Genomic DNA, 25,567 nt, shown 5'->3' with positions numbered 1-25,567 from the left:
AAGTTTCCTAATTTATAATTTGGAATTCTCGGCAGCCTGTCTGTTGCTACTATTATATATTACTTCGTAATTTATCTATTAGATTCCTTTTGTACATGAAAGCTATCTAAGTTTCTCAATTCAATACAAACTTAATTGACTATATGTAAGGAATTATTTAAAGCACAAAAGAAAAGTGTAGAGAAATACAAAATTTAATCATTTAATCAAGAAAATAAATTTCTTAAAATAAACTATGTTAAAACGTAAATTGACATCTAACAAACAACAGTAGCTTTTCAAAATTACATTATATTTCACCATCAGCTGTTGATTGTTATTCCACTGGCTATTGTACGCATTAATTGCATTTTATATAAACTTTAAATCTTTTTAAATAAAAGTAAAAATCTTTGCACGTCGTTCTTTAGAACAAAAAACTCTATGTATACTCTTTTCAAAGACAATTGTCAGAGTGAAACAATGAACGTCAAGTGTGTAAAGCTTTCACGACTTCGAAATTGCATCGTACACTCTCTTCAAGCTACCAACACTTTCAGCAATCGATGCCTTCAAGTAGTCTCAAGAACAGTAGCGAGAAAGAAATTGTGAACACAAGAATACGTAATCCCGAGTAGAAAGGATTAAGCAAAAGAAAGCTCAAGAGAACATTTGACTTCTTATCTGACGGGAATAAATGTTTCTACATTCTTGCCACATAATTGAAGTGATTAAAAAAAAACAACAAATGATTTTCTTTATTTACAAAAGTTCGCAGCAATTTATAGTTAATACTTTTCTGAGCATATTAATTTTAACGAAAAAAAATTATTCATTAGTCCATTTTACAACAACATAGTATGGCCATAATATTTTCGAAATATTGCCGGCCATGGCTGACTATATGACTTTATTTCTCCTGTCAGATTTGATTCACTTGATTGGGTATTCTACTTTAATATGAATTTTATTTTTTTTTGTACCAGTGCATGATGTTTACTATATTACCTATCTATGGATATTTAATATACAGCTCATACAAGCTGCTCGGGGCTTTTACACATTTATTTTGCTTATAGCAGAATAAAATTGCATAAAAGTTTAACTTCAAGTCGGGAGCGCGCTTAACCATTGCCTGTACCAAAGCTTGAAAAATTGTTTGCAAATTTAATGAAACGTACTCTACCTCACCTCAAATAATATTTTTTCAGCATTGACGAATAGACCAATTGTCCAGAAATTAAAATGGTTAAAAAAATATACGTGTATGCAAACAGAAAAAAAATATTTTTCAAACGATTTAATTTAAAGTCTCACAAAACTAAATCAAGATTATTTGTGCATATTTACTAAGGTTAACAAATAATGTAACAGCTAATTCAATTTTTAAATATATTCATATTGTAAAATTTATCGCATAAACCATAGAGAAAGGACGGGCAAAACGGATATGTCAATTTAAAAATGAAATACCAAATATATATTATAATCATGTCTATTCTTAACTTTGGCTAATAGTTTTTTGGGTAATTAAAGTAAAATAAAAGTAAAAACAAAAAAATTCTTCTTCAAAAAAAAAAAAAAAAAAAAAGTCAACATTATTCGTTTTGCCCTACCAGGGCGGGCAAAATAAATACTCAGATCGGGTAAAACGATTACTGATTGAAAAACACATTTTAATCAAAACAATCATCACAAAAATATGAACCGCGTCCCGAATATGAAGAATGGGCTTCATGTATCCACTCTTGACGGATCCCTTATTGTATCCAATTTTCTCTCGGCGGGTCAACATATTTTACTGTATTTCTATACATTCCATAAAGTTATAATTTTTTAACTTCCCGCTAAGAAAATTAGAAATTTTGAAAAAATTGGAAAGTTATTGGTTTTGCCCTGTTTTTCGTTTTATGTGTGTGCGTGGCTGTAAACTGCTTATAACTTTTGATCAGCTTTACCGATTGGAACCAAACTAGTGGTGTTTTGAAGAGTTTCATTTAACTTAAATTTCCTGTGATTTTGAACCGGTTTGGACAGCTAGATTCGGAGAAATTCTGAAAAAACTAAAAAAAAAGTTTTTTTAATTGTGGTTTTTTTGAAATAACTTTTAAACAGCTTTACCGATCAATTCCAAAAACTAATCAGCTCTTAAACTTAAAAAAACCACATCGATCGCCATCAGTCCGGTCGAAATCGGTTGGTTCGTTCGTGAGTTACCATTGTCGAAGGAAAACCGAAAAAGTGTTTTTTCAGAGTTACTCTGAAATTTCTCGTTCGGTCAATTCAACTTAAAGATTCTTGATGAGGCTTCTTATTCGTGAGGATAATTAAAAACCGCGCCAAATGCCGCCAATCGCGTGAAAATTAATTCATTTATTCAAAAGTTATTGCGGTTTAAAAATTTTAAAAATAGTGTTTTATTAAACTTCTATCAGACTTTTGAGCTCGTAGAGCTCAAAATGATACAAAAATTATATATTAAAGCTCGAAAAGCTCAAAAACGTAATAAGTGTCATTTTGAGCGCTTAAGGATGGAATTAGCGGGAAGTTGCAGAGATGGCCTTTAGGGTCAATAGTTTTCTTCATTTTTCTTTTTATTCCAGCCTTATCCAAATTATACTCCATGGAAAGAAAAATTTTTTGTCCTAGAATCAATAATGTCGAATCAAAAAAATATTACAAAAACTAAAATTATCTTAAATAATCGAAGTAAAATTTTCTTGAGCCGAAAAAATTTGTCTCAAGAAAATTACCTTTTATTCCAAAACAATTTGGAGTTTTCTTAACAATTTTTTTAGTTAAAATAAGCTTTTTTCTAAGTTTATTTTTAGAATAATCGTAAAAAAGATTGTCTTAATTTTTTTTTCCAATCAATTAAAGTAAAAACCTGAATTTCTCATGATCGAGATATTTGATTAATACCTACATTTTTTCTCGAATATTTAAACTGTCATCCTGAGGCCGATTAGCCTTATTCATCTTCTTATAATATGGATAGAAAGGAATTTTTTTTTTCGAACCTAAAACTGGGCTAATACTTTTATTTCTATTTGAAAATTGTTTGTAATTCACGTTGGAGCTTATTCAAAGTAAAAGGTTTTTTTTTAATTAGAATTATATATGGAGTATTAAACTTAAGCTTTTTATTTGTAAATTATTGATTTATTTTAATAATATTTAAAAATAACCCCATGTACGGTTATTCATAATATATTGAGATAATTTCAATGAGATATAGGTCATCACGCTTAAAGGAAATATCTATAATAATTTACACACCTACTCTTATCAAAAAATGTAAACAAAAAGTTAGTTAGAAGCCTCTATTGGTCTGTGCATTAGCATTAGCTAGTTGTAATAATTCAAAATAATATATGCAATGAATTGAGATAAATCTTGTAGAGTAATTTTCGGATTATCCTTAGAATAAATTTTATTTATTTTTGTTGTTACACTCATAACATTTTAAAAAATATTCATAGATATTGTTTAGTTTTTTTTTTGTAAGTTGATTTTATACAATTGGTCATCAATATTTTTCAGTTTTTTTCTGATGACAGAGTAATCTATCCAATTTCTTTGTTCTCTAACTTCAATTTATTCTGTATCTCCACCATTTCCTACTAGAAAATAGTAAAAGGGCTCTTCTACTGTTGTGTATTCTTCCATTGTGATTCCTAGAATTTAAGATCTCTTTCAGCTAAAGTTGAGAAGACTATTTTGTTATTTATACCTTCAAAAAGTACCTACGAAGAAATAAAAATTACACAAACAATATTCAATACTGATTGCTGATGAAGTTGAAATTCAATTTTTTAAATTGATCGTTTTAGTTGAATCGTTTTAGTTGAAAAATGCAAAATATAATGCTCAAAATATTAATAAAGACTTAACTAAGGAAAGTATGAGTTTTACAGTATTTTTTGTCTTTTCAAAAATTGCAAATTTATGGCTATCCTTAAGATACTCTAATTCGAAGATATAAAATGAAAGAATCATTTATTTTTTTTTTTTTCAGCTTTCTTTCTAGATAATTTCCATTATTTTTTTTTCTCTAAAGAGGAACTTCAAACGGCGACAAGACTCGGCCGCTGGGCCGGTAGGTTGACTGAGCTTGAAAAAAGATTAGATTAACGTATCCAGGACGACGCTGAGTCGTGCATGCAAAACGAGATTGAATACATGCGAAAATCTGTAATGGAAGGAAGTCAAGACAGGAATGGAGATTAAATTAATTTAATTTTTAATGTACCGTGTACATAACAATTATGTAAACAATTCTTTGAAATTTTTTAGAAATAACTGATTACATTTTTAGAATAACTGATATTATTTTATATAGAAAATTTTTAATTGACCATTCTTAATATTACACAACGAAATAGTTTTCAATGTCCTTTTTTAGATTTTCTGATTGTTTTTTCTTCTTTTTCAGAAAATAATAAATTTAAGTACTTTTATATATCTAACTAAAAGTCTTTTTACTAAAAAAAGATTCTTAATTTGAGCTTTTTAAACTGAAAAACGTTTAAGCTTCAAGTTCTGACTTGCAAACTTCAACCATATTAAAAATACTTATCTTTCAACTAAACTTTATTTTTACTTTTATAATACCTATTGATATTAAACTATTAAAATAACTTTGTTTTAATAATAATATAATACCAAGATATTTGAATACTTACATTTATGCAATTTTAGAATATCATTAAAAAATAAAAAATAAAATCTCTTGGGTACTAGAATTCATGTCGAGCCCTACTCTAGTATCACATTCAATAATCCCTGACATTTTTTTTGTCTCGAATTTTTTTTTCCTTTTGTTTCTTTTTTTTAGGTCTTCATTTCTTACGTATATAACGCGTTTAAAATGAGATTTTTCATTTTATACTAAACTTTCTACTTTTTCCTCTGAAAAAAAATAAATTTACTACGAAATATATGAAGTATAATTTCATAGTAGTAAAAATTATTGTTGAAAAAAAATGGAATTCATAATAAAGGCCATTCGGCAGCCGAAATGAAAGTAGATTTTATAATGAGCAAAAAAAATAATGCAACACCCAATTTCATAATTGGTATAGTGGAATAGGACATAATTTTGAGACTACACATATGATATATGGTACACACATTGAAGCTTATTTAGAGAGCTTTTAAATGCAATTTATGGAGATTCAATAAGTTATCCCACTCAAAAGTTATTCGAGAACGAAAGTGAAGAAATATAAATTGTTAAAATTTTAAAAAGGTTGAAATCCTAGCATTTCTAAGATTTAATATTTTCCGAAATTTTTTTATGAAAAAATTTGTTTTTTCAAATGAAGATTTTATTTTTTTAAGTTAAGCTGATAACATTTGCACAAAAAAAAACTACTTCTTAAAACTATAAAATTCTTACAATTAAAATGATTGCCATTAATTGAAGATTATTATTCTTGGTTGAAGATAAAGAACTATAGCTATCAATCGAAGATATAAAGATTTTAACCCAAGAATTTGGAAACTACGAGAATAAGGCAAGGCAATCTGTTCTCTCAAGAATGGTTATCTTAACCCACGGTTATTTTTCGTGAATAGTTAGTTTTCCTATTAGTACATGATAATCTCTAAATTTTATTGTATTTTTAATTTATCATCCAATAAAGTTTTTAATAGTTGTAATTTTTCACTTTAAAAACTGAAAATTTCAAAAAATTGGTAAATTATTTTTCAAAATTTTCTAACAATTGTGCAATGTTTTTCATGTTTCTTAAAATCTATGTGTCCGAATCCATAACTCAAACTATATATAGAAAGAATGTATATATATATATATATATAATCGTGGTCATTAATTTAAGTATGTTTTTAAGTTTACTAGAAAATAGCCATTTGTAAACTCGAACGTTTATAAACTATAAATTTGAAAATTAATTGATAATGTCATTTGTAAAATTCATCGCAAATAAAAAATGATATTAATAAAATTAGCGAAATGGAAATTTCACGAAATATAAATATAAATTATAAATTCTGTCATTTATAAAACAGCGAAAAACAAAAATCTGTGGTTACGTAAATTTAGCAAATTCTTACTGCAGAAACTTATAAAATTAGCCAATAGTAAACTTTACGAATTGTAAAATTAACTGTTTTTAAACTTCTTATAACTTTTGAATGAGTCTGTCGAATCTGCTCTAATTCTCAGAAAAACTAAATTTATGGAAGTCTTTTTAGATGCCTCAAATCGTTTTTTGATCCATCGACCGGTTAAAGAATTACGAGAGATTTAGAAACGATTAATTTTACAAATTTCTGCAGTAAGAATTGGCTAAATTCACGTACAGCTAAATTCAGCTACAGATTTTTGTTTTTCGCGATTTTTTAAATGACTGAATTTATATTTGGTGAAATTTCAATTTCGGTAATTTCATGAATATCATTTTTTATTTGCGACGAATTTTACAAATGACATTATCAACTAATTTTAAAATTTATAGTTTATAAACGTTCGAGTTTACAAATGGCTATTTTCTAGTGAACTTAAAAACATACTTAAATTAATGACCACGATTGTGTATATATGTGTATATATATATATATATATATATATATATATATATATATATATATATATATATATATATATATATATATATATATATATATATATATATATATATATATTAGGTGTGCCAAAATGTAACTTCCTTGATGGACCTTATAAAATTGGAATTTTCAGTTGCGCTTTTGAAATCAGCTGTATTTAGGCCTTTTCTAAGATATTTTGGGGTAAGACGATAAATTTGATTTTCATAAAATTTTTTAACTGGAGCTTAGTTAGGGCACTTCCGCTGAAAATTCAAATTTTCGCCGGAAGTGCCCAATTAAACCTCCTGCTAAAAAATTCTATGAAAATAAAATCTATCATCTTACCCCAAAATATCTTAGGAAAGGCCTAAACACAGCTGATTTCAAAAGCGGAACTGAAAATTCCAATTTTAAAAGGTCCATCAAGGAAGTTACATTTTGGCACACTCTAATATATATATATATATATATATATATATATATATATATATATATATATATATATATATATATATATATATATATATATATATATATACTTAAAAAACGCGATGAGATCAAGCCTTAAATTTCCCTGGATGAATTTGCATATTACATTACACTATATCTTGACGCAAACGCTATTACATTAAGATTCTATCGACGTTCGCGTTGCCGCTAGGTTTACATTGTAATTCCTATTCAACCGATATTTATCAAGACGTATATTTATGTTAATGGTGTTTCCGTACGTGAAAATGGTCTATGAATTTCCTTAAAATGTTTTCAATCGTTATTTTACCTGATCAGATTTAGATATAAACGTAATTAATTTAAATAATAACTCTCATGTGAATTGTAAAAATCTAAATCTAATAAAATATTTAAAATTCAAATGTTTCAGGCATAAACGGATCAAAATGTCCAGAAGATAGTGTTTCAAGCGAAGACGGTATATGTAAATGTGTATCACCATGTCCACCACATAAGTGTGAACGAGGTGAAAGACCGGTTCAAGTAAGACCAGCTTCAGAAACCCCAGGAAGGTGCTGTGCTTTATACGACTGCGTTCCTTCAGGTAATTACTAAAGTCATACAGTTTAACCACAGAAACTGATTACTCCTCTGAGCACACTTTTAGATACGTGGTATCTCTTACTGCCACAGGCAATTAACAGTGACTAGAACTAAATACTTATATATGCAGCAACATCATGCTTCCAGTTCAAAACTAATTTATAACTAAAAAGTTTAAGTCAACTCCAGTCAACTCCAATGACTCTGAAATATATATTCTACTTGGATTAAATACAAATATTAATTATACTTGTTTAATATTTCTAGAAACGATATCCTATGTCGGTGGAGACGATGGACTTCCCAAAGACTGCACAGATTCTGGAATACGCCATGCCATCGGTGAACACTGGCAACAAGGTCCTTGTGTCAACTGCACGTGCGAAGAAATCAATCAGATGGGAAGTGTCTCTTGTCATTCAACTATGTGCAAAAGTTGCGAAAGTGCTGCGCCTTTAGTAGAAGGAGAATGTTGCCCACATTGTCTTGAACATACCAATGAGACACAAATCTTCACAACCACCCCCAATCTACCCGATAAGACTTGTGATTCTCTGAAGCCCTGTGAGCCGCCTTGTCATCTCCGGGCTGCTGACAACTTTGACAGTTGTCCTACTTGTGAATGTTCAACTGACGAGGTACCGTACTGATTAATTAACTCTCTACCCGGTTAATCTTACTTAGTTACTTCCTCTGCTATTATTTATAATCTTTTTTTTTCATCCGCTTTTACTGTCAACTGTCATCTACACTGATGATTAATCAAGATGATTTTTTTTTTATTGCAACGATAAATTATTTAAAAATAATATTAAATTTTTTAATTTATCAACCAGCAATGATTTATTAATAATTAAAGGGTAGGGGGGTAGTTGACTAAGTCTGATGAGAATCTTACCGCAACGTGGAGAAAAGATTATAAGATCAAATATTATTTTTCAATTATAATTAATATTGTCTCGTTTACTTGAAACTGCTGTTATTTTCAAGAACTTTTTTTATTTTTATTAATACGAATTCATCTCAACAATTGAAAAAAAAAAACAAAAAAAAAAAAACAAATAAATAAGTAGAATCCCAGATACTTGGAAAAATTCTTATATCAAAAAACAACTAAACCATTATTGATTTCCGACGTTTCATCTCTATTTATTGAGAGTTTATGAAGCACTTAAAATAAATACGAAGATGATAAATAAATAAACTTTGTAGTTATCACAACCAACATCAACAACTAACCTTTCTAGTAATTATAAGGAATTAAGCAGGAATATTTAATAAATAATAAGTAGTTTCTGATTTTTTTACCGCTGAATGATTTATTACTGTTTTTCAAAAAAATACGAACGTTAATATTCAGTGTTAAACCCGTTGAGATTAGTTATTGATGTTTATCGTATTTCGTAACAACTATAACATGTAGGTTTCTAGTCATATAGGCTTTTGAAAAATACATTTCATCCATTTGATCCTGAATTAGCCATTTTTTTATTTTTGAAACTCCATAGTTTAGTAAAAAATGGACGCAATCACTTTTTTTTTTCACTTTCTTCTTTTTTTAATGCAGTTTTCGAAAAAAAATCTGGAAATTGGTTGACCGCGCAGGTCAACCCTAGAACTTCCTGTTAAGTTGGAATTTGAAGCGCCTTAAAATGTATTTTTCGATCAATATTTGAGCTTTTCAGCTGTAACTTTTGAATGCGTCGTTCAATTTTCTCTTTAAAAAATGCATTCGCCGCAGTTTTTGAAGCACAAAAAATAAAACATACAGGTTTATGTTGATTGGTTAAAAATTCTCGAAGATATCTTTAAAAAATACCGAAAAACAAAATTTTGCGAATTTTTAAAATACTATAACTTTTGAATGCGTCGTTCGATTTTTACTTTCGAAAATGCATTCGATGCAGTTTTTCAAACACAAAAATAAAATGTACAAATTTTTATAGATTGATTGAGAAATCTCGGAGGTATTTAAAAAAAAATACCGAGAAACACAATTTTGTAAAATTTTAAATAACTATAACTTTTGAATGCGTCGTTCGATTTTCATTTTCAAAAATTCATTCGAAGCAGTTTTTAAAGCACAAAAAATTAATACATGGTTTTATTATGATTTTTCAGTACGCTTTAATGTTATTTAAAAAAAACATAAAAATTCAAATTTTTTTGGGTGTTTTTTTTTTTTTAATATCTTTGGAATGGCTTGATGGATTAACTCTCAAATCGACAAATATTTACGACAAATATTTATTTTCACACACACACACACACACACACACACACACGCGCGCGCGCGCGCGCGCACGGCCGGACACCTCGGCAGGAATAGTCAGAATGGTTTCCTGGGACCTCAAAACGCGGAGATCCGACGAAAACTCGACTTTCAAAAATCGGAGCGAAATCAATAATTTCCTTTTAGTGAAAAATTTTCAATTTTCTTTGCGGGAAGTTAAAAATAAAAAAAAAATTATTCATAGCTTCTTTCTATTTTTTATGTTTCGAAAAAAAATCAAATTTGAAAAAATTCTGAAAGACTTTTTTTATGGAGTAGGAAAAGATTAAAAAATTTCAGCCAAATCAAAAGGAGTCGGAGTCAAAATTGGTCGATTTAGCGTGCAATGCCCTATATATTTATTTCCTTTGGATTATTTAAAGACTCTGCCAAGTGATTCTATCAATTTTTAATTAATTTGATATACCTGGATGTCAATCAAAGAAATATGTAAAATTTATATTAATTACATTTTATAGAATTAATTAATTGTAGGTATGTTTCTTAGTATTAAATACGATAATTTATTCTTATGAAAAAAAAAAAAAAAAAAAAAAATAGAAATATTTTTCATTCATATCAATAATAATAAGGATCAATAATTTTGCTTTTTATGAAAACTTATTACTAAAAAGGAGTTGAAAGAGCCTTAAAAAACGCTTTACATAATTTATAGATTTCTCCCTATATGAATTTAAAACTATCATTTATTCTCATTCAAATGGATAGAGTAATTTTATTATTAAAATTAATTCGGAAAATCTTCACCCTAGAAAAGATTTAAAGTATTACTTCTTCAATTTTCTCTTCTAGAATTTTTAAAACTCAAAATAAGTCATATATGATTCTATATTTTCAAAAATAAACATTTAAATTATATCACGAAATAAAATTCTCATTAAAAACTTAATCTCCATTCAAAATTTAAAAGGTATAATTTATTCACTTATGAGTTGGTAACAACTTCACAATGTTTGTAAATTAGTGGTAAACGCCAAATAATATTCAAGTTATAAATAAATTTGCCCGTGGAACGTTCTATTAATTTTCGTATTTCATTAATCCCATACAACAAAGTTGAAAACAAATATCAAAGAATAAAAATAAAAAAATGAACAGTTTAATTTGATTTTAAACTACTATAAGTTATTACTCATCCATTTCTCATATTCTCATCTCTCCAATTTTCCGCTCATATTGCAGAACCAGTAGTTCTCTTGCTATTTTCTTTAGTTGAGTTTTACTTGCAATTTTCTGATTCATCTGTATTTTACGGTGTAATGTACGCTCGGTCAGACACGTTTCTAATATATATTTCTCAACTCATCGAGTAGAGGTGAAAAACGGAACGACAAAGAACGAATATATATGTATATACATAATATATAAATAGTAGCTACAATAGCGACTGAAAATAAAACAAAATTAAATAAAGTAGAATAAAATAAAATAAATGAAAAAAAATTTAGATAAAAAACTGCAACACAGTAAAATACCTTTTTCATGGTTCTATTTGCAGAATACAGCGAGCCCAGATCCAACGGACAAAATTTGCCCCGAGCTACCGCACTGTGGTCTCAATTGTGTGCTTGTGAAGGACCAGGGAGGTTGTCCTGTTTGCGCTTGTGAGAGCAATCCCGAACATGACGCTACTGTTATCCCAGTAAACGCTCCTGGAACTGCAGTTGAGAAGGACGACTCGGGAATCATCTGTCCGCAGCTCAAATGCGATTTGCACTGTGAGCATGGTCTTGTCATGGATGAAAACGATTGTACACTCTGCCAATGCAAACCTCAGGCCATTGGTTGTCCACCGCTTATTGAATGCAAGAAGAAATGTTCCTATGGATATAAACTCAATAGACGTGGTTGTCCGGTACTGTTTAAACTTTACTATTATTATCATTTTTATTGCATAAGTTATCTCTATTTTATTATTTTAAATTATTTACTATTTTATATATTTTAAAGATATGTCGCTGCCGTGCCGTTTGTGTGGACCGAGAAAATCGTACACATTCGGAAGGTTCATCTTGGAATCTTGATGCTTGTACGTCTTGTACATGCGATCTCGCTGGCAGACTCAGCTGCAAAGAAACAGTATGTTCTGTCGCATGTTCAAATCCTCTGCCACGATCACAAGACACCTGTTGCCCCGTTTGTCCTATCAATCAGGTGAATTTTTTTCTGAAACTTTCATTAAATTAATACGCTGCCGTGCTAAGTATAGAGGTGGTGAAATGTTTCATTCAAGTTCTTTAATAACGCACATAGAAAAAAAACTACTCGATTCTAAGAAATTGTTTCTTTTTAATTTCACTTCGAAGTGAATCCCTGATAAGAATAAAGAATTTAAAACAACAGCAAAGAAATTCAAATTTCGTTATTTGCAATACTTTTTAGTTCGTTTTCTTAATCAGGGTTTTCATTAAAGACATTCAGTTTTCGAGAAATTAAAACAATCTTGTAAAAATATGGAGTTCTTAAATATGGACTAATTTTTATAGTTTCAAACAGTAAAGTGGACATCGGGGTGGCAAAAATATAAATATTACAGAACTTAATGTAGAAAGTTTAAAACGACTCTCTCATTTTAAAAAATTACAGTTTCAGACAGTAAAAATTGCTATTTCAATATATAGTCCATACTATGAGAAGAAGGGGAACTCAGATGAAGAGAAGGGGATCTCACTCTGGGAGAATTTAACATTTAAAACAGTCAAAATTCTATTTTTAAAATATATATTTTACCAGTCCAAATAAGTCAATAATCATTATTTGATTTTTAGCGTTGCGTTTAAAATTTACCATTTTATTTTGTAAATATTGACGTTACTTGTATTAGATAATTTAGTAACTGTATTTTGTACTTTTTACATATCATGCAATCATTTTTTAGATATGAAATGATAAATTCCAAAGTCAAAATTCTTAATTATTATAATTTAACATTTCAGACATTCACGTAACGAATATTACTATTTGAAATAGTATTTTCTTCCGTGTAAAGAATAAATTGTAGCATTTAAATGATTAATATTACATAGTAATTATTAAAAACAGTTGATCATTATTTATTACAAATCGACTATTATTTATTACAGTTTACTTTTTTCCGTGTAGTTAAATGATGAAGTTATTTTTTGACAAAAAATTCAATTGTATTGATCGAAGATTATTTACACTGATAAAAAAATTAACGTGATTCTAGACAAAAATTCTCAAACTAAGAAGATCATTTTGGAGAATTTTATGCTCTTGTGTCAAGCAAAAAAATACATGGAGTAAGAAAAATTTCTTACTTCAAGAAAATTTCTTTTTTATTCGAGGCTATGAATCTCTTCAAAATTATGTTCTCGGCTTAAGATTTTTTTTTCTTAAGTCAAGTTAATTTTTTATCAGTGCATTCTTAAGAAAGGTTTACACTTTTTTCTCTCGCCTTCTATTGGTCAAACGGGAGTATCTCTGTCATACTTGTACAACAAAAGGAATTTTAAAACGCATTTTACGCATAAATAAATTAAAATTTTCCAAAAAAAATGCTTTGCTCTTCGATAGATAATTTAATTATCTATCGAAGAGCGAAGCGTTTTTTTCGAAATTTTATCTTATACATGAGCAAAACACGTTTGAAAATTAACTGTCAACCGCTTTTGAATCAAGTTCCAGTAGTTATCGATCGAAGTTATTGGCTTCTTAAGCCAAAATAACAAGATTCAATACAAGAAATTTTTAAAGTATGACAACTTGTTTAATTAATGAAATCATTTAAATTCAAAATTTTTGCAATGTTAAAAATGGATAAAATTTTTGATTTCTCTGATTTACATAAAATTTGAAATGTTTTTGCCGACAAAAGTGAACGTTATTGTTAGTATCATTGAAAATATAAAATAAAAAACTTTTAATATCTCAGAGTGGTCAAAACACAAGTAACCACTTTTATATACCTAGCACAGCAGCAGTACTGTATTATTAAAATCTATTTAAATGTATTTATCAATATTTAAAAACTTTTCCAGGATGCCAACAATAAAAATGAGACTCATCAAGGCAGCAGAGTAGGCTGGGGAATCGTGCCCATTACTTTGATAGCTGTTCTAACATTTCTCTGCGCAATTCTCATGATCTTCTTGGTAAGAGGACGATTTCGTGGTCGACTTTCTCCTTCAACAAATCTTTATACTTCATACCCGGCTCAGTACTATAAATGTGTGCCGGCTTACGAAACTCCGATACATCAAAATGAAAAAGTTGTACCTTTGTAAGCAATTTTAATACCAAGATGGTGGATTTAAATAACTTGTTAGTGATTAATATTATTCTATATATACATTACATAATGTGAATTTTATGTATCTAATCGAAATCATTGACAATTTACTAAATCCATTACACAAACGAACAATTAATATATATTAACATAAATATATGTAGATATATATAAATATTTATGATGTGATGAGGAAATTGATAAAAAAATTATTAAATATAAGTAAGTTAATTTTCTTATCGCATGGCTTTATATGCGAGAACCTTTCCTTGATAAAATTTTTGCTAATTTAATAGTGATAATAAATGTGAATGGTAGAGACTTTGAGAATGATAGAAATAGATAATTTTTTGATCTCCGGACTACTGTAACTTTCTATAAATAAATATAAGGAAGTTAATAGAGTATAAACTCAATGGAGTGGATCAAGTATTAAGTTCGCCATGTTTGGAACGTGATAGTTTGACAACTTCTTATTATTATTAATAACAGTTAAGACTTTGTCAGTAGGCTCCATGTATGTATATGTATATGATTAAGTTAACTATCGATAGCTGTGTTATTAGACTGTTTTCATATTAGTAATATTATTTTTTCTGTTTTGTTTATTTAAATAAATTAATTAATACTTAATTTTAACAAACCTTAGAGAGAGTATTCATAATCTTAAATTAGACCTTGTTGTTATCTATTGCAATATTAATGCACTTTTTCATTTATTTAATCAGTTATTATTTTTATTGCAATGTTATTATTATTATTATTATTAATTTTATTATTATAATTATTGTATATATTTATTCTATTAAATGTTAATCGTAATTTATGTAAGCTAATATTCAATGTCTCATGATGGACTCATATTTAGAAAGAAACTATTTTATATGTAAATTGAGAAATTTTTAAAATTGACCATGAAAATAATAATATAATTTTATTTATAAATTATTTTTCTTTTTTTTTTTTTATTTCCATTATATTTATATGTTATATGAATATAATTTGATAAATATATATCCCCAAATTTTGGAAGTATAACTGTATACAGAAAAAAAAATTTACTTGAATCAAGTAAATAATTTTGAAGAATTTCATCTTCTTGGTTTGAGTTGAAAAATTCTTAAACTAAGAAATTTTTCTTGGTTTAAGTAAATTTTAATTGATTCAAGAATCTTTTGTCTTGATTCAAGACAATGAATTTCTTCAAAATTATTTTGTTGGTTCAAGAATTTTTCTCTTGATTTAAGTTAATTTTTTTTTCTGTGTAGAAAAATTCTTAAACTAAGAAATTTTTCTTGGTTTAAGTAAATTTTACTTGATTCAAGAAATTTTTATCTTGATTCAAGTTAATTTTTTTTGTCAGTGTACTCAAATGAAAAAAGTCGAAAGAAGATGACTTTCGGTATTGAGGCGTGAAAAAAAAAAAAATAAATAAATAAAATTGAGCTAAATACTTCTGCTATTTACACATACATATCCATGTACCTACATACGCCCTTAGATTATTATCTTTTTAAAATTGATATATATTTTTTCAATGTAATCGTCAAAAAATTTCTAATCACTTGAAACATTTTTGTGTATTAAAATTAGATTAAAATAACCATTGTAAACTTATATAACAATATTATTATAAATAGTAATATTTGTAAACAATACATAAATATATAACAGTATACAGTGACTAAGTGAGTGAATGAACGGTTTAATCAGTGAAAATTTAATTCAATCATAATTGTTATTTTTTAATCGTCAATTGATATATTTAAAATTTTAATTAATTGAAAATCATCAAAAATTAATAAACTGAAAATATTGCACTATTTAAAATTGCGTGCTTATTATATACATGACAAAGATTCCCATTGGTATTTTATCGCATATTTTAACTATAAAATAATGTTAATTCATTGGTCGGATTCATTCTCTGACTTGATCACTTTGATCACTTTTTATTGATTGTCAATAATAAAGTATAAAATTAAATTTCATAAGTGTACCATGAAGACAATATTTATAAAATGACGCTAAATTAAAACAAGTGCTAATAACATCGTTTTTGATCAGAAATTTTTTTGTAATAAAATACTACTATTGATCGATAGATTATTTATTATAACAATATATCTTTTAAAAATAATGATGGTGTATGCTTAACAATTCAGCTGAGCAATAACTACATATGTTTAATTATGGAATAGAAGTTTATAAATTATGAAAGATAATTAGACAACAGTTAGTATTTTATTTACAATATATTTGAAAAATTAAAAAAAAATGTCTGGAATAAAAATTGAAGAAATTTTTTTTAATTATTCTGCAATATGAATATTATCAAAATCATATCAATGTAACGTATCCATAATAGTTTTAAAAATGCGTTAAAAAATGATTCTTGTATGTTTAACAGAAAACGACTAAATAAATTGTTAATACACAAACAAATATAAACGATTTCGTTTACTTATTCCTCACGTTCCTATCTATAGTCCGGTCAATTTAAACATTCGAAGCTACATAAATTCCTATCAAGCTGAAAATCAGTAAGGTTATTAAAAATATGATGAAAAATAAAATTTAAAAGTTCCCCATCTTTCCCCTGTATGGAAAAAATTTTATTCAAGGTTAAAGGTCAAAAAAATGAGTTTTTCACGATTTTCAGCAAAACGGTAAGTTTTATCATAAAAATATTTCAGACAAAAAATGTATCAATACTTTTTTTCCTACGAGCCACCGTTTTTGAGATATAACTATTCAAAAAGTTGTACAAGTTGCAATCATCATAATATACTATTAAAATGTTATTCAAATGAAAATATAGGAAAAAAACAGTAATTAAAAAGATATAATTTATGTAGTAATGAAAGGAGCTCTGAGTAAAAACTGAAAAAGTCACAAATAATTGCAATTATTAAAAAAATGAATTAAAAATAATCTGACATGTTAAATGCCCATAAGAGATAGTATTAAAGAGGATTTGATGGATTAGAAAGTATTCAAAATGATTAAAAATCAAATCATTTTGAATTCTTTATAATTCTTTTTTTGAATGAGGGTGTTATAAAAAATTAACCTTGATAGTTTCAAATGTAAATTTTCAGTTTTTAAATCTAATTCTTGCAGAGTTTGTAAAAATTTTGCTATAAGGAAATTTCGCTTAATTTTTTACATAACGCTATTTCTCAATAAACTCTAGAATGTATGAAGTTTGTTCATTGATGTTTTTATTTTCATTTTAGTATGCAATTTAACTCGATTTCATAGAAATCTTGCTATTGTATTTGTCCGCACAATGAAACTTTTGAAAAATTTTGTTATTTTCAGACTTAATATAGACTCACATGAAATTCAACATAGTTACTCTTTGGACGATTCTTGAGTTCAAATTCGAAGATGAATTAAATCGGTCAGTTAGTTGAGAAATGACAGATATTCAAAAATTGCTCGACCTGAAGGGGTTACATGAGTTTCCTCTGGGAAAAAATGGCCTTTTTTCAACAGTTTTTTTTTAACAGAAAAAATGAAATATTTTATTCAAACTTTTTAATGTCTTCAAGATACATGTTAATAAGGGATTACTGCAATAAAAAAAAAAAAAAAATATTAAAAACTCTGCTAATTTGACGTCATTTCCGGCGAGCCCTCGGAAAAAAGATGCGTCCGCGTAATCAGCAGAATTTCTAGCAGGATTATTTGAAAAAAAAAAAAAAAAAATATGTGCTTTAGTTAAGACTTTATACTAGGTCTTGAACAAAGGAAAAAAAATAACAATTGGATTTTTGGCAGAGGTGTTTACAAAAAAATTAAAAATTTGGCTAAAAATTGCGGTTGGTTTTAAAATAGGATTTTATTTTTTTCGCATTTTCATTGTACATAAATAAGTAATATTATCCTATTAAACAACTTGCACCCTAATAATCTATTATTTGCACTGTCATCACATGATACTCTTAACAAATATAATTAGTTAACTAATTTATAGTTTTTTTTTTTTTTTTAAATTATTAACTATCAATTAACATTATTAATATAATTTTTCTGAACTATTACTAGATATCATAATGCTTTGGAAAAGTAAAAAAAATACTAAAAATTGCAGCAGGATGGCCGAGCGGGTTAAGTCATTATATCGTTAGATCGTTCATACATCATGTCGTGAGGCGAGGGTTCAAACCCCGACGGTTGTTAGAATAGTTCCTACACCAACCGTCGAGGGTCGCTCTGGTACCCGACTTGTACTGGCATGGGTTTTCTCTGTGGTTTTCCCATGTCACTATTCCAACAGCCATTAGAAAGAGGTAAGGAATAGGGTAAATGCAGTACAGAAAGCACAAATCGGTCCACAGCCGCAAGACATACGTAGTTATTATAAAAAGTTGAGAGAACATGTTGTGGTATCTGTGTGCGAAAATTGAAAGATAATTTGAACGCAGTAAAATAGAGAGAGGCAGTAATATTGTGATGAAAACATTGTAAAAAGCAGTTCTTACTGTTGTACAATGTAACAATTCTATCTATCTAAAAATTTGGCTAAAATTTCGCGGTCTTTGTTTTTTTTTAAATAGTTGTAATTGAAAAAAAAAATCTTTCGTTCAAGACCTTGCAAATTATATCTCGAGGGCCTGCGATATGCAATTTTGAGAGTTTCAAAAAATTGTATTTCTGAAAGTTCTCTCGAAAATAGCTCATGAATGCGACAACTTATCGAATTTTCATTTGATGTAATTTTGTATGATGAGAGAGTCATTATTTTTCAAACTTTTTTAAGAATTATATTTTTGATGTATATTATGAATGCTAAACTATGTATTACAAAAATATATTTGTACATAAAGATAATTTAAACCACAAAACACATCATAGAGGAATCAAAGCAAAATAAAAAATTACTAATCTTCATTCAATACTTTTAATACAGTTATATAATAACCATTAAATTTTGTCATTAAATCAAAGCTTAATCAATGCAATTATTAACAAGAAAAAGATAGAGAAAACATATTCATCCCAATTTGATTTGAAATATGATTAATCATATTATTTGATACGTTCTATATTGTTATGCGTATTATTATTGAACATAATTTATAGTTATTCTTCTCTCGTTTCATTGATATTCGCATATCGAATTAATAATTATCATTTTTGACGCTTAATAAAATTCGCTGAGTATATTATATATTAGGGTGTGCCAAAATGTAATTTCCGTGAAGAACCTTTTAAAATTGGAATTTTTAAGTTCCGCTTTTAGCAGGAGCTGAGTTTAGGCATTTCCCAAGATATTTTGGGATGAGACGATTTATTTGATTTTCATAGAATTTTTAACAGGAGATATAGTTGGGCACTTATGGCTAAAATTTGAAATTTCAGCGGAAATACCCTAACTAAACTCCTGTTAAAAATCACCCTATTATATATACTATTATATATACATGTTGAAATTACAATAATCAATAACATGCCATACTTTAATTTCTTGATCGAAACCTGTTAAATAAGAAAAGGTAGAGAGTCAGTTTTGTAGTGTATTTTATTGATACTTATTCAAACATTAATTATATAAACAAGATTAGATTAGTGAACACAAATAATTGTTGATCACAGTTTCATTTATAAAGTCTTTATGAAATCAATCAATGTAATTCATTCGTCTATTCATGCGGCTAGAACTCTTTTTAGACACCGTAAGCTCTCAGGTGGAACTCACTGTCAAGAAAAAAGGTGCTGGCTCTATTAGCAAGAAGATACTTCTAGAGTGTGTTCAAAGGAGCCTGTACACGGAAAGAAAATTGAAGGAATTTTTACTATTTCACTATCGTAATTTTTATTAAATTTAATAATAATAATGGACTATACTTCTCATTTAGTAATTTTTACGATCTACTATTGTAAATTTTATTCAACAAACAAGGCTAGCAAAAACTTAAAAAGTCGAATAATATAGAGCTAATTATACAATATGTGTTTGTAAACTTTACAATTCAACTATTGCAAAAATTCACACCATGTTTTTCTAAAAGAAATTTTGAGAGAGAGAGATAGGAGGTTGGAATTATTGGTAACTATACAGTACACTGATAGAAGGATTTCTTAGCATTTAAGAAAATTTCTTTGTTTTTAAGAAATAATTTCTTAAACATAATTTCTTAATGTTTAAAAAATATTTCTTAGTATTTAAAAAATATTTCTTAAATGCTAAGAAATGTTATAAATACTAAGAAATATTTTTTTTGATGCTGAGAAATGATGTTCAAAAAATGATTTCTTAAATACCAAGAAATTATCTTAAATACTAAAAAATCCTTCTATCAGTGTAGGGTGCGCCAAAATGTAACTTCCGTGAAGAACCTTTTAAAATTGGAATTTTGAGTTCCGCTTTTAATAGTTGCTGTGTTTAGCCATTTCTTGAGATATTTCGAGACGAGAGGATTTATTTGATTTTCATAGAATTTTTAACAGGAGATCCAATTCGACACTTCCGGCCAAATTTTGAATTTTCATCGGAAATGCCCAAACTAAGCTTCTATTAAAAAATTCTATAAAAATCAAATTTATTGTCTCACCCCAAAATATCTCAAAAAACGCCCAAACACAGCCCCTGTTAAAAGCGGTTCTCAAAATTCCAGTTTTCAAAGGTTCTTCACGAAAGTTACATTTTGGCACACCCTACTATACAGTAACCGAAAAAAGAAATCGGAATTTTCGTCCTGTCCGGGAATCGAACTCAGACCTTTTGGTTGGCAACCACAGAGACTTTCCTTCTACGCTATCCGAGGTAAACTTGTATTTACATCCTTTAACATTTACATAAACTCGGAGTCTAGCGCTGTGCACGGCTATCACTCACACTAATTGAGAAACATTCCAATTCAACTAATATAAAATTTGTTCTACTTCTATTGAAAAAGTACAGAAGTAGCACTGGAAATTTATTTCTTTTACTTTTTACAATAGTAAATTGTAAAATTTCATGAATAAATGATAAATTTTCTTCTAAAATATTTGAAGATTTATAGTAATAAAAGTATAGTCCAGCTTTACAATAGTTGTATCGTAAATTTTCCCAGAAATTTTTTTCTTTTTAGGTGCACCTTATAAGGTGATAACCAACCGGGCCTTACCCTGTTTAAAATTTCCAATAGGATCCCATCAAAAGCGACAAAAGTCACTTAGAAACTCATAAATTTTATTGGTTTCTAAGTGGCTTTTGTCGCTTTTGATGGGATCTTATTGGAGTTTTTCAACAGGGTAGGTACGATGATTTTCTTCGAGGTTTACCGCAAGAAAGCTTGTAGGCCACCTGGCAGGGTGAAAAGAAGTACCGAGCCTTGAACACTATGAGTTTTTCATTTAGAAGTTGCCGAAAAAAAGATAATTTTCTCTTGACTAGAGTTAGACTCAACAATTAAGATAATTTTTTCACACTCAGAGTAATATTTTACGTTAAAAGATGTTTAACTCCGTAGGTCAATTATTAATTAGCAGACTTTTAATTAAAATTAGCAAAAATTCAAAATTTTCCTCCAGGCTCTTCTCTTACGAGATGTTTCTAGGCGCAGGTGCAAGCTAGGTTCAAGCGCCTGTGGTGCTTTAAAGTACTTATAGAGATCAACAAGCAGCGCCACGTATTGTATTTATTGTTATTTAATAATTTAGAACTGGTATATGTTGCGCGCGCAAGCGCGCATCTGAATGTTAGTACGGAATTATATATGTTTTCATGCTTATGATACTTTCGATAAATCATGTTACGAATAATTTGCAACACATGTTTTCATCTTAATACTATTATTTTATTTATTATTTATTAATTTATTTATAAGTCGCTATATGACTACCAAGGTCTTCAGCGATTGCTGTACAATTAAATTTAATAGGTAATTTACATTAACAATTTTAATAAGAGACTCGATTTGTTAACAATTGAATTTTGTACTTTGATTAATTTACTGTTATTGACTTGATAAATCTATTTGACTAGTTTTTTTTATCAGTGATTAAATCTTGTCGATGAGCTTGGTATTTTTATACACAGAAAAAAAAATTTACTTGAATCAAGCAAATAATTTTGAAGAATTTCATTGTCTTGATTTGACTAGAAAAATTCTTCAATTAAGAAATTTTTCTCGGTTTAAGTAAATTTTACTCGATTTGAAAATTTTTCGTCTTTTTTATTTTTTATTTATTTATTTACCAGGATACAAAAGTATATACATACAAGGTATGCACCTATAGAGGTGTTACATTTAACACTTGTATATATAGGCCTAGGAAAAGTTAATTAACAATAACAGAGCTTACCTTGAAACAAGTATTATTTACAAATATGTAATAAAAATACAGTATAATATGAAATACGTGGTTTAGTGCCTAAGTGTTACAATCCACTTTATAATTTTTTTCTTATTAATCTTACTTTTTAAGTTTAAAGTCTTTAATGTTTGTGGTAATTGGTTATAGTACTTAATTGCTACATACTTAGAGTTTTTACATGATATGTTTTTATTAATCTTAGGTAACTGCAATTATGTCTTGATTCAAATCAATGAAACTCTTCAAAATTATGTTCTTGGTTCAAGAATTTTTCTCTTGATTCAAGATAATTTTTTTTTCAGTGTAGGAATCATGTTTCGAATAGTTTGCGACACATATTTTTCATCTTAATTTCATTATAGGAATATTATAACTGAGGGGTCGCTCGAGTTTTTCTTTTAACTTTAAACTAAACCAAAATTGAAAGATTAAAAAAACACCAATTCAATATCATTGTTAACTTTAAGCTTTCTTCTGCATTGGATTGTTTCAAGTCGTGAACTTATACTACCAGTCATTTCTTGATAAAAAGTTGAAGTTGAGGATTAAAACTTGCTATCAAGCTGACGTCAAATTCGTAGCAACTTTGAGCTTCGAGCAAGTTATTTCTGGAGCTTAACTTTCAGTAAAGATTGCGGTAAATCTATTATACCCCAAGTTAAAATGCAGTAGCAGCGAAATACTTATTTTAACAACTTGATTAATAAATTGATAAGCAAAAAGTTTCATACAATTATTGACAATAAATCAACGTAATTTTCATGCATTCCCGAGTCGAAAAAATGAACTTTGATGAACTTAAATTAATTTATGAACTTAAGTTAAGTTAATTTGAGTCAATTTTTTCAACTCTCATTACATTTTCTCGTGAACTTTGTGTGACTCTTACCGTTTCCGACAATCTGCAATTGCCCTGATAGCCAGCGCTTTCTCAGTAAGTGTTGACTTCCAGCAGTTACGGTTAATTTATACATCAAGTTGGCGGTAATTCTTCTCTCAACAACAGTTGTAAGCAAATTGACGGAAATCTACGGCCGCAACTTGAATACAAGTTAACAATCAAACTTGTAGTTAAATTTCCTTTCAACTTTACTACAATTTGAAGGGATTACTTGTACAGCAAGTTTTGGCGTCTATTTGCAGAGTAAGTTATAGGTAACTAATAGGTAATCGCTCTCTTTGCCAACTCTTTCCGTCAAGTTTGCTTCAAATTGCGGACGTAGATTGACAGTAAGTTATAGGTAAGGTGGCTATCAGGGTGAGTTCTCTAAGAGTCGAAAAAATACCTATTTCTGTTATAAAAAGTTTCTTTTTTATCTACTGTATAGAATATATACCAACGAAATACTAACTTACCCCAATAACCACTTGATAGCAAACTGACATCTATCTGTTGACACAATTTGTTGTCAATTCGAGAAGCAGATTGGTGAGAGACTGATTGCAAAAGTTGGAACGCAAAATTGTGCTCCATATGCTTGCAAACAGGAACTACAAAATTAAGTTAGCCGACATTTAAAAAATTTTTTTTTATTAAAAAAATTATTACAAAAAAATTTTTTAAAAAAATTTCATTTGTAAAAAACTTGAAAAACTGTAAATGCAATTTAAAAAAAAAATTTTTTTTGTTTTAATTTAATTATTGAAAAAAAATTAAAAACGTCGGCTAACTTTATTATTATCAAAATTTCATATGTTATGAATGAAAAATGGGCAAGTCAGTAACGCTAACTCAGAATGTCAAACACTGATGACTATTTGGATGCAAACTGACAGCAGATTTTAGCTTTCCAACTTCTCTTGTCAGTTTGTCTGAAATCTGTGCCTCACACTGACACCAAACTGCGTTTGTAGTCAACTTGACGTCTAGTTGACATCAATCATTGAATAGCAACTTTTTAACTTTTTCACTGCAGTTTTGGTTATTGGAGCGATAATATCATGAAAAAAACTCAAAATCGGATTTTTATTATTAACTCAGAAAGTAGTTGACTTCCAGCAGTTACGGGTAACTTAACATTAAGTTGGCGGTAATTCTTCACTCAACAACAGTTGTAAGCAAATTGACGAAAATCTACGGCCGCAACTTGAATGCAAGTTAACAATCAAACTTGTCGTGAAATTTCCTTTCAACTTTACTATAATTTGACAGAAATACTTGTACAGCAAGTTTTGACGTCTATTTGCAGAGTAAGTTGTAACTGATAGGTAATCGCTTGCTTTGCCAACTCTTTCCGTCAAATTTGCTTCAAATTGCGGACGTAGATTGACAGTAAGTTATAGGGTAAGGTGGCTATCAGGGTAGCAGCAAATTATTTTTTATCGACGCATGAATAATTCCATAAACTTCCGGTTCTATATCGGTTATCTTCAACTGAAAGTTGAGATAAATTAACTCCTAAGTGCAGAAAGTAGTCAAAAATTTGACTTCAATAAATCAAAATCAAAACGTACCCTGATTAGAAATAGTATATTACACTTCTTGGGAAGGAAAATAAGATTTAGATGCTTTTATACTTCACAACTTTTGCATCTCTCATATAGTATATTACACCCCTTGAGAAGGAAAATAAGAAAACCCTCAGATCACATGTAATTAGTAAATAGTATACAGCCCTTGGAAAGTAAAAAAGAAAACCTCAGATCACATGTTTGTCGACCTCGGCTTCGCCTCGGCTAACAATTACATATGATCTGAGGCTTTTCTTATTTTCTTTCCCAAGAGGTGTAATACATTATGTTTTGAACAATATATAGATATACATTTTGCATTGAGGTAATATTATCAAATGCCTTTTTCCAATTAAGGTAATTTACAAATTGATGAAGTAATTTATAAAGAGAATTGAAAAATTTACATAAAACTGAGATTAATTTGAGCTTAATAATTTAATCTATCTTAGCTCCGTCTTCTAATTTTTCTATTTTCTTCAGTTATATGAACATTTAGTGATGGTTTTTACATGACGTCAAATTTTCTTAGAATTCTATGTCAAGTTAAAATAAATTACTATTTAAATAAATATATACGAGAACTATTTAAAATTCACGTTCAAATAATATCTCTTTATAACTTATCTTCGTAATTAATAGTCTAAAAT

At 28.1% G+C, this 25,567-nt stretch overlaps 1 protein-coding gene across 2 annotated transcripts in view; it reads left to right on the top strand.

Moving 5' to 3' along the window:
- The window catches only part of Cmpy (crimpy), a 236,374-nt gene extending 221,244 nt beyond the window's left edge, over positions 1-15,130 (top strand). The window contains exons 5-9 of one of the 2 annotated variants that reach the window (XM_074249709.1): positions 7,436-7,609; positions 7,876-8,246; positions 11,400-11,756; positions 11,852-12,055; positions 13,903-15,130. In XM_074249709.1, the coding sequence (XP_074105810.1) occupies positions 7,436-7,609; positions 7,876-8,246; positions 11,400-11,756; positions 11,852-12,055; positions 13,903-14,148 (1,352 nt within the window). In that variant the 3' untranslated portion in view covers positions 14,149-15,130. The remainder of the gene's footprint in view (positions 1-7,435; positions 7,610-7,875; positions 8,247-11,399; positions 11,757-11,851; positions 12,056-13,902) is intronic. The other variant, XM_074249718.1, reaches the window with a different exon arrangement.
- The last annotated feature ends 10,437 nt before the right edge of the window (positions 15,131-25,567 follow it).

The sequence above is a fragment of the Cotesia typhae genome, unplaced genomic scaffold, assembly GCF_013202065.1.
Source record: "Cotesia typhae breed Kobodo isofemale line unplaced genomic scaffold, CoteBio_Ctyphae contig_119, whole genome shotgun sequence".
Lineage (NCBI taxonomy): Eukaryota > Metazoa > Arthropoda > Insecta > Hymenoptera > Braconidae > Cotesia > Cotesia typhae.
This window is presented reverse-complemented; position numbering and strand designations above follow the sequence as displayed.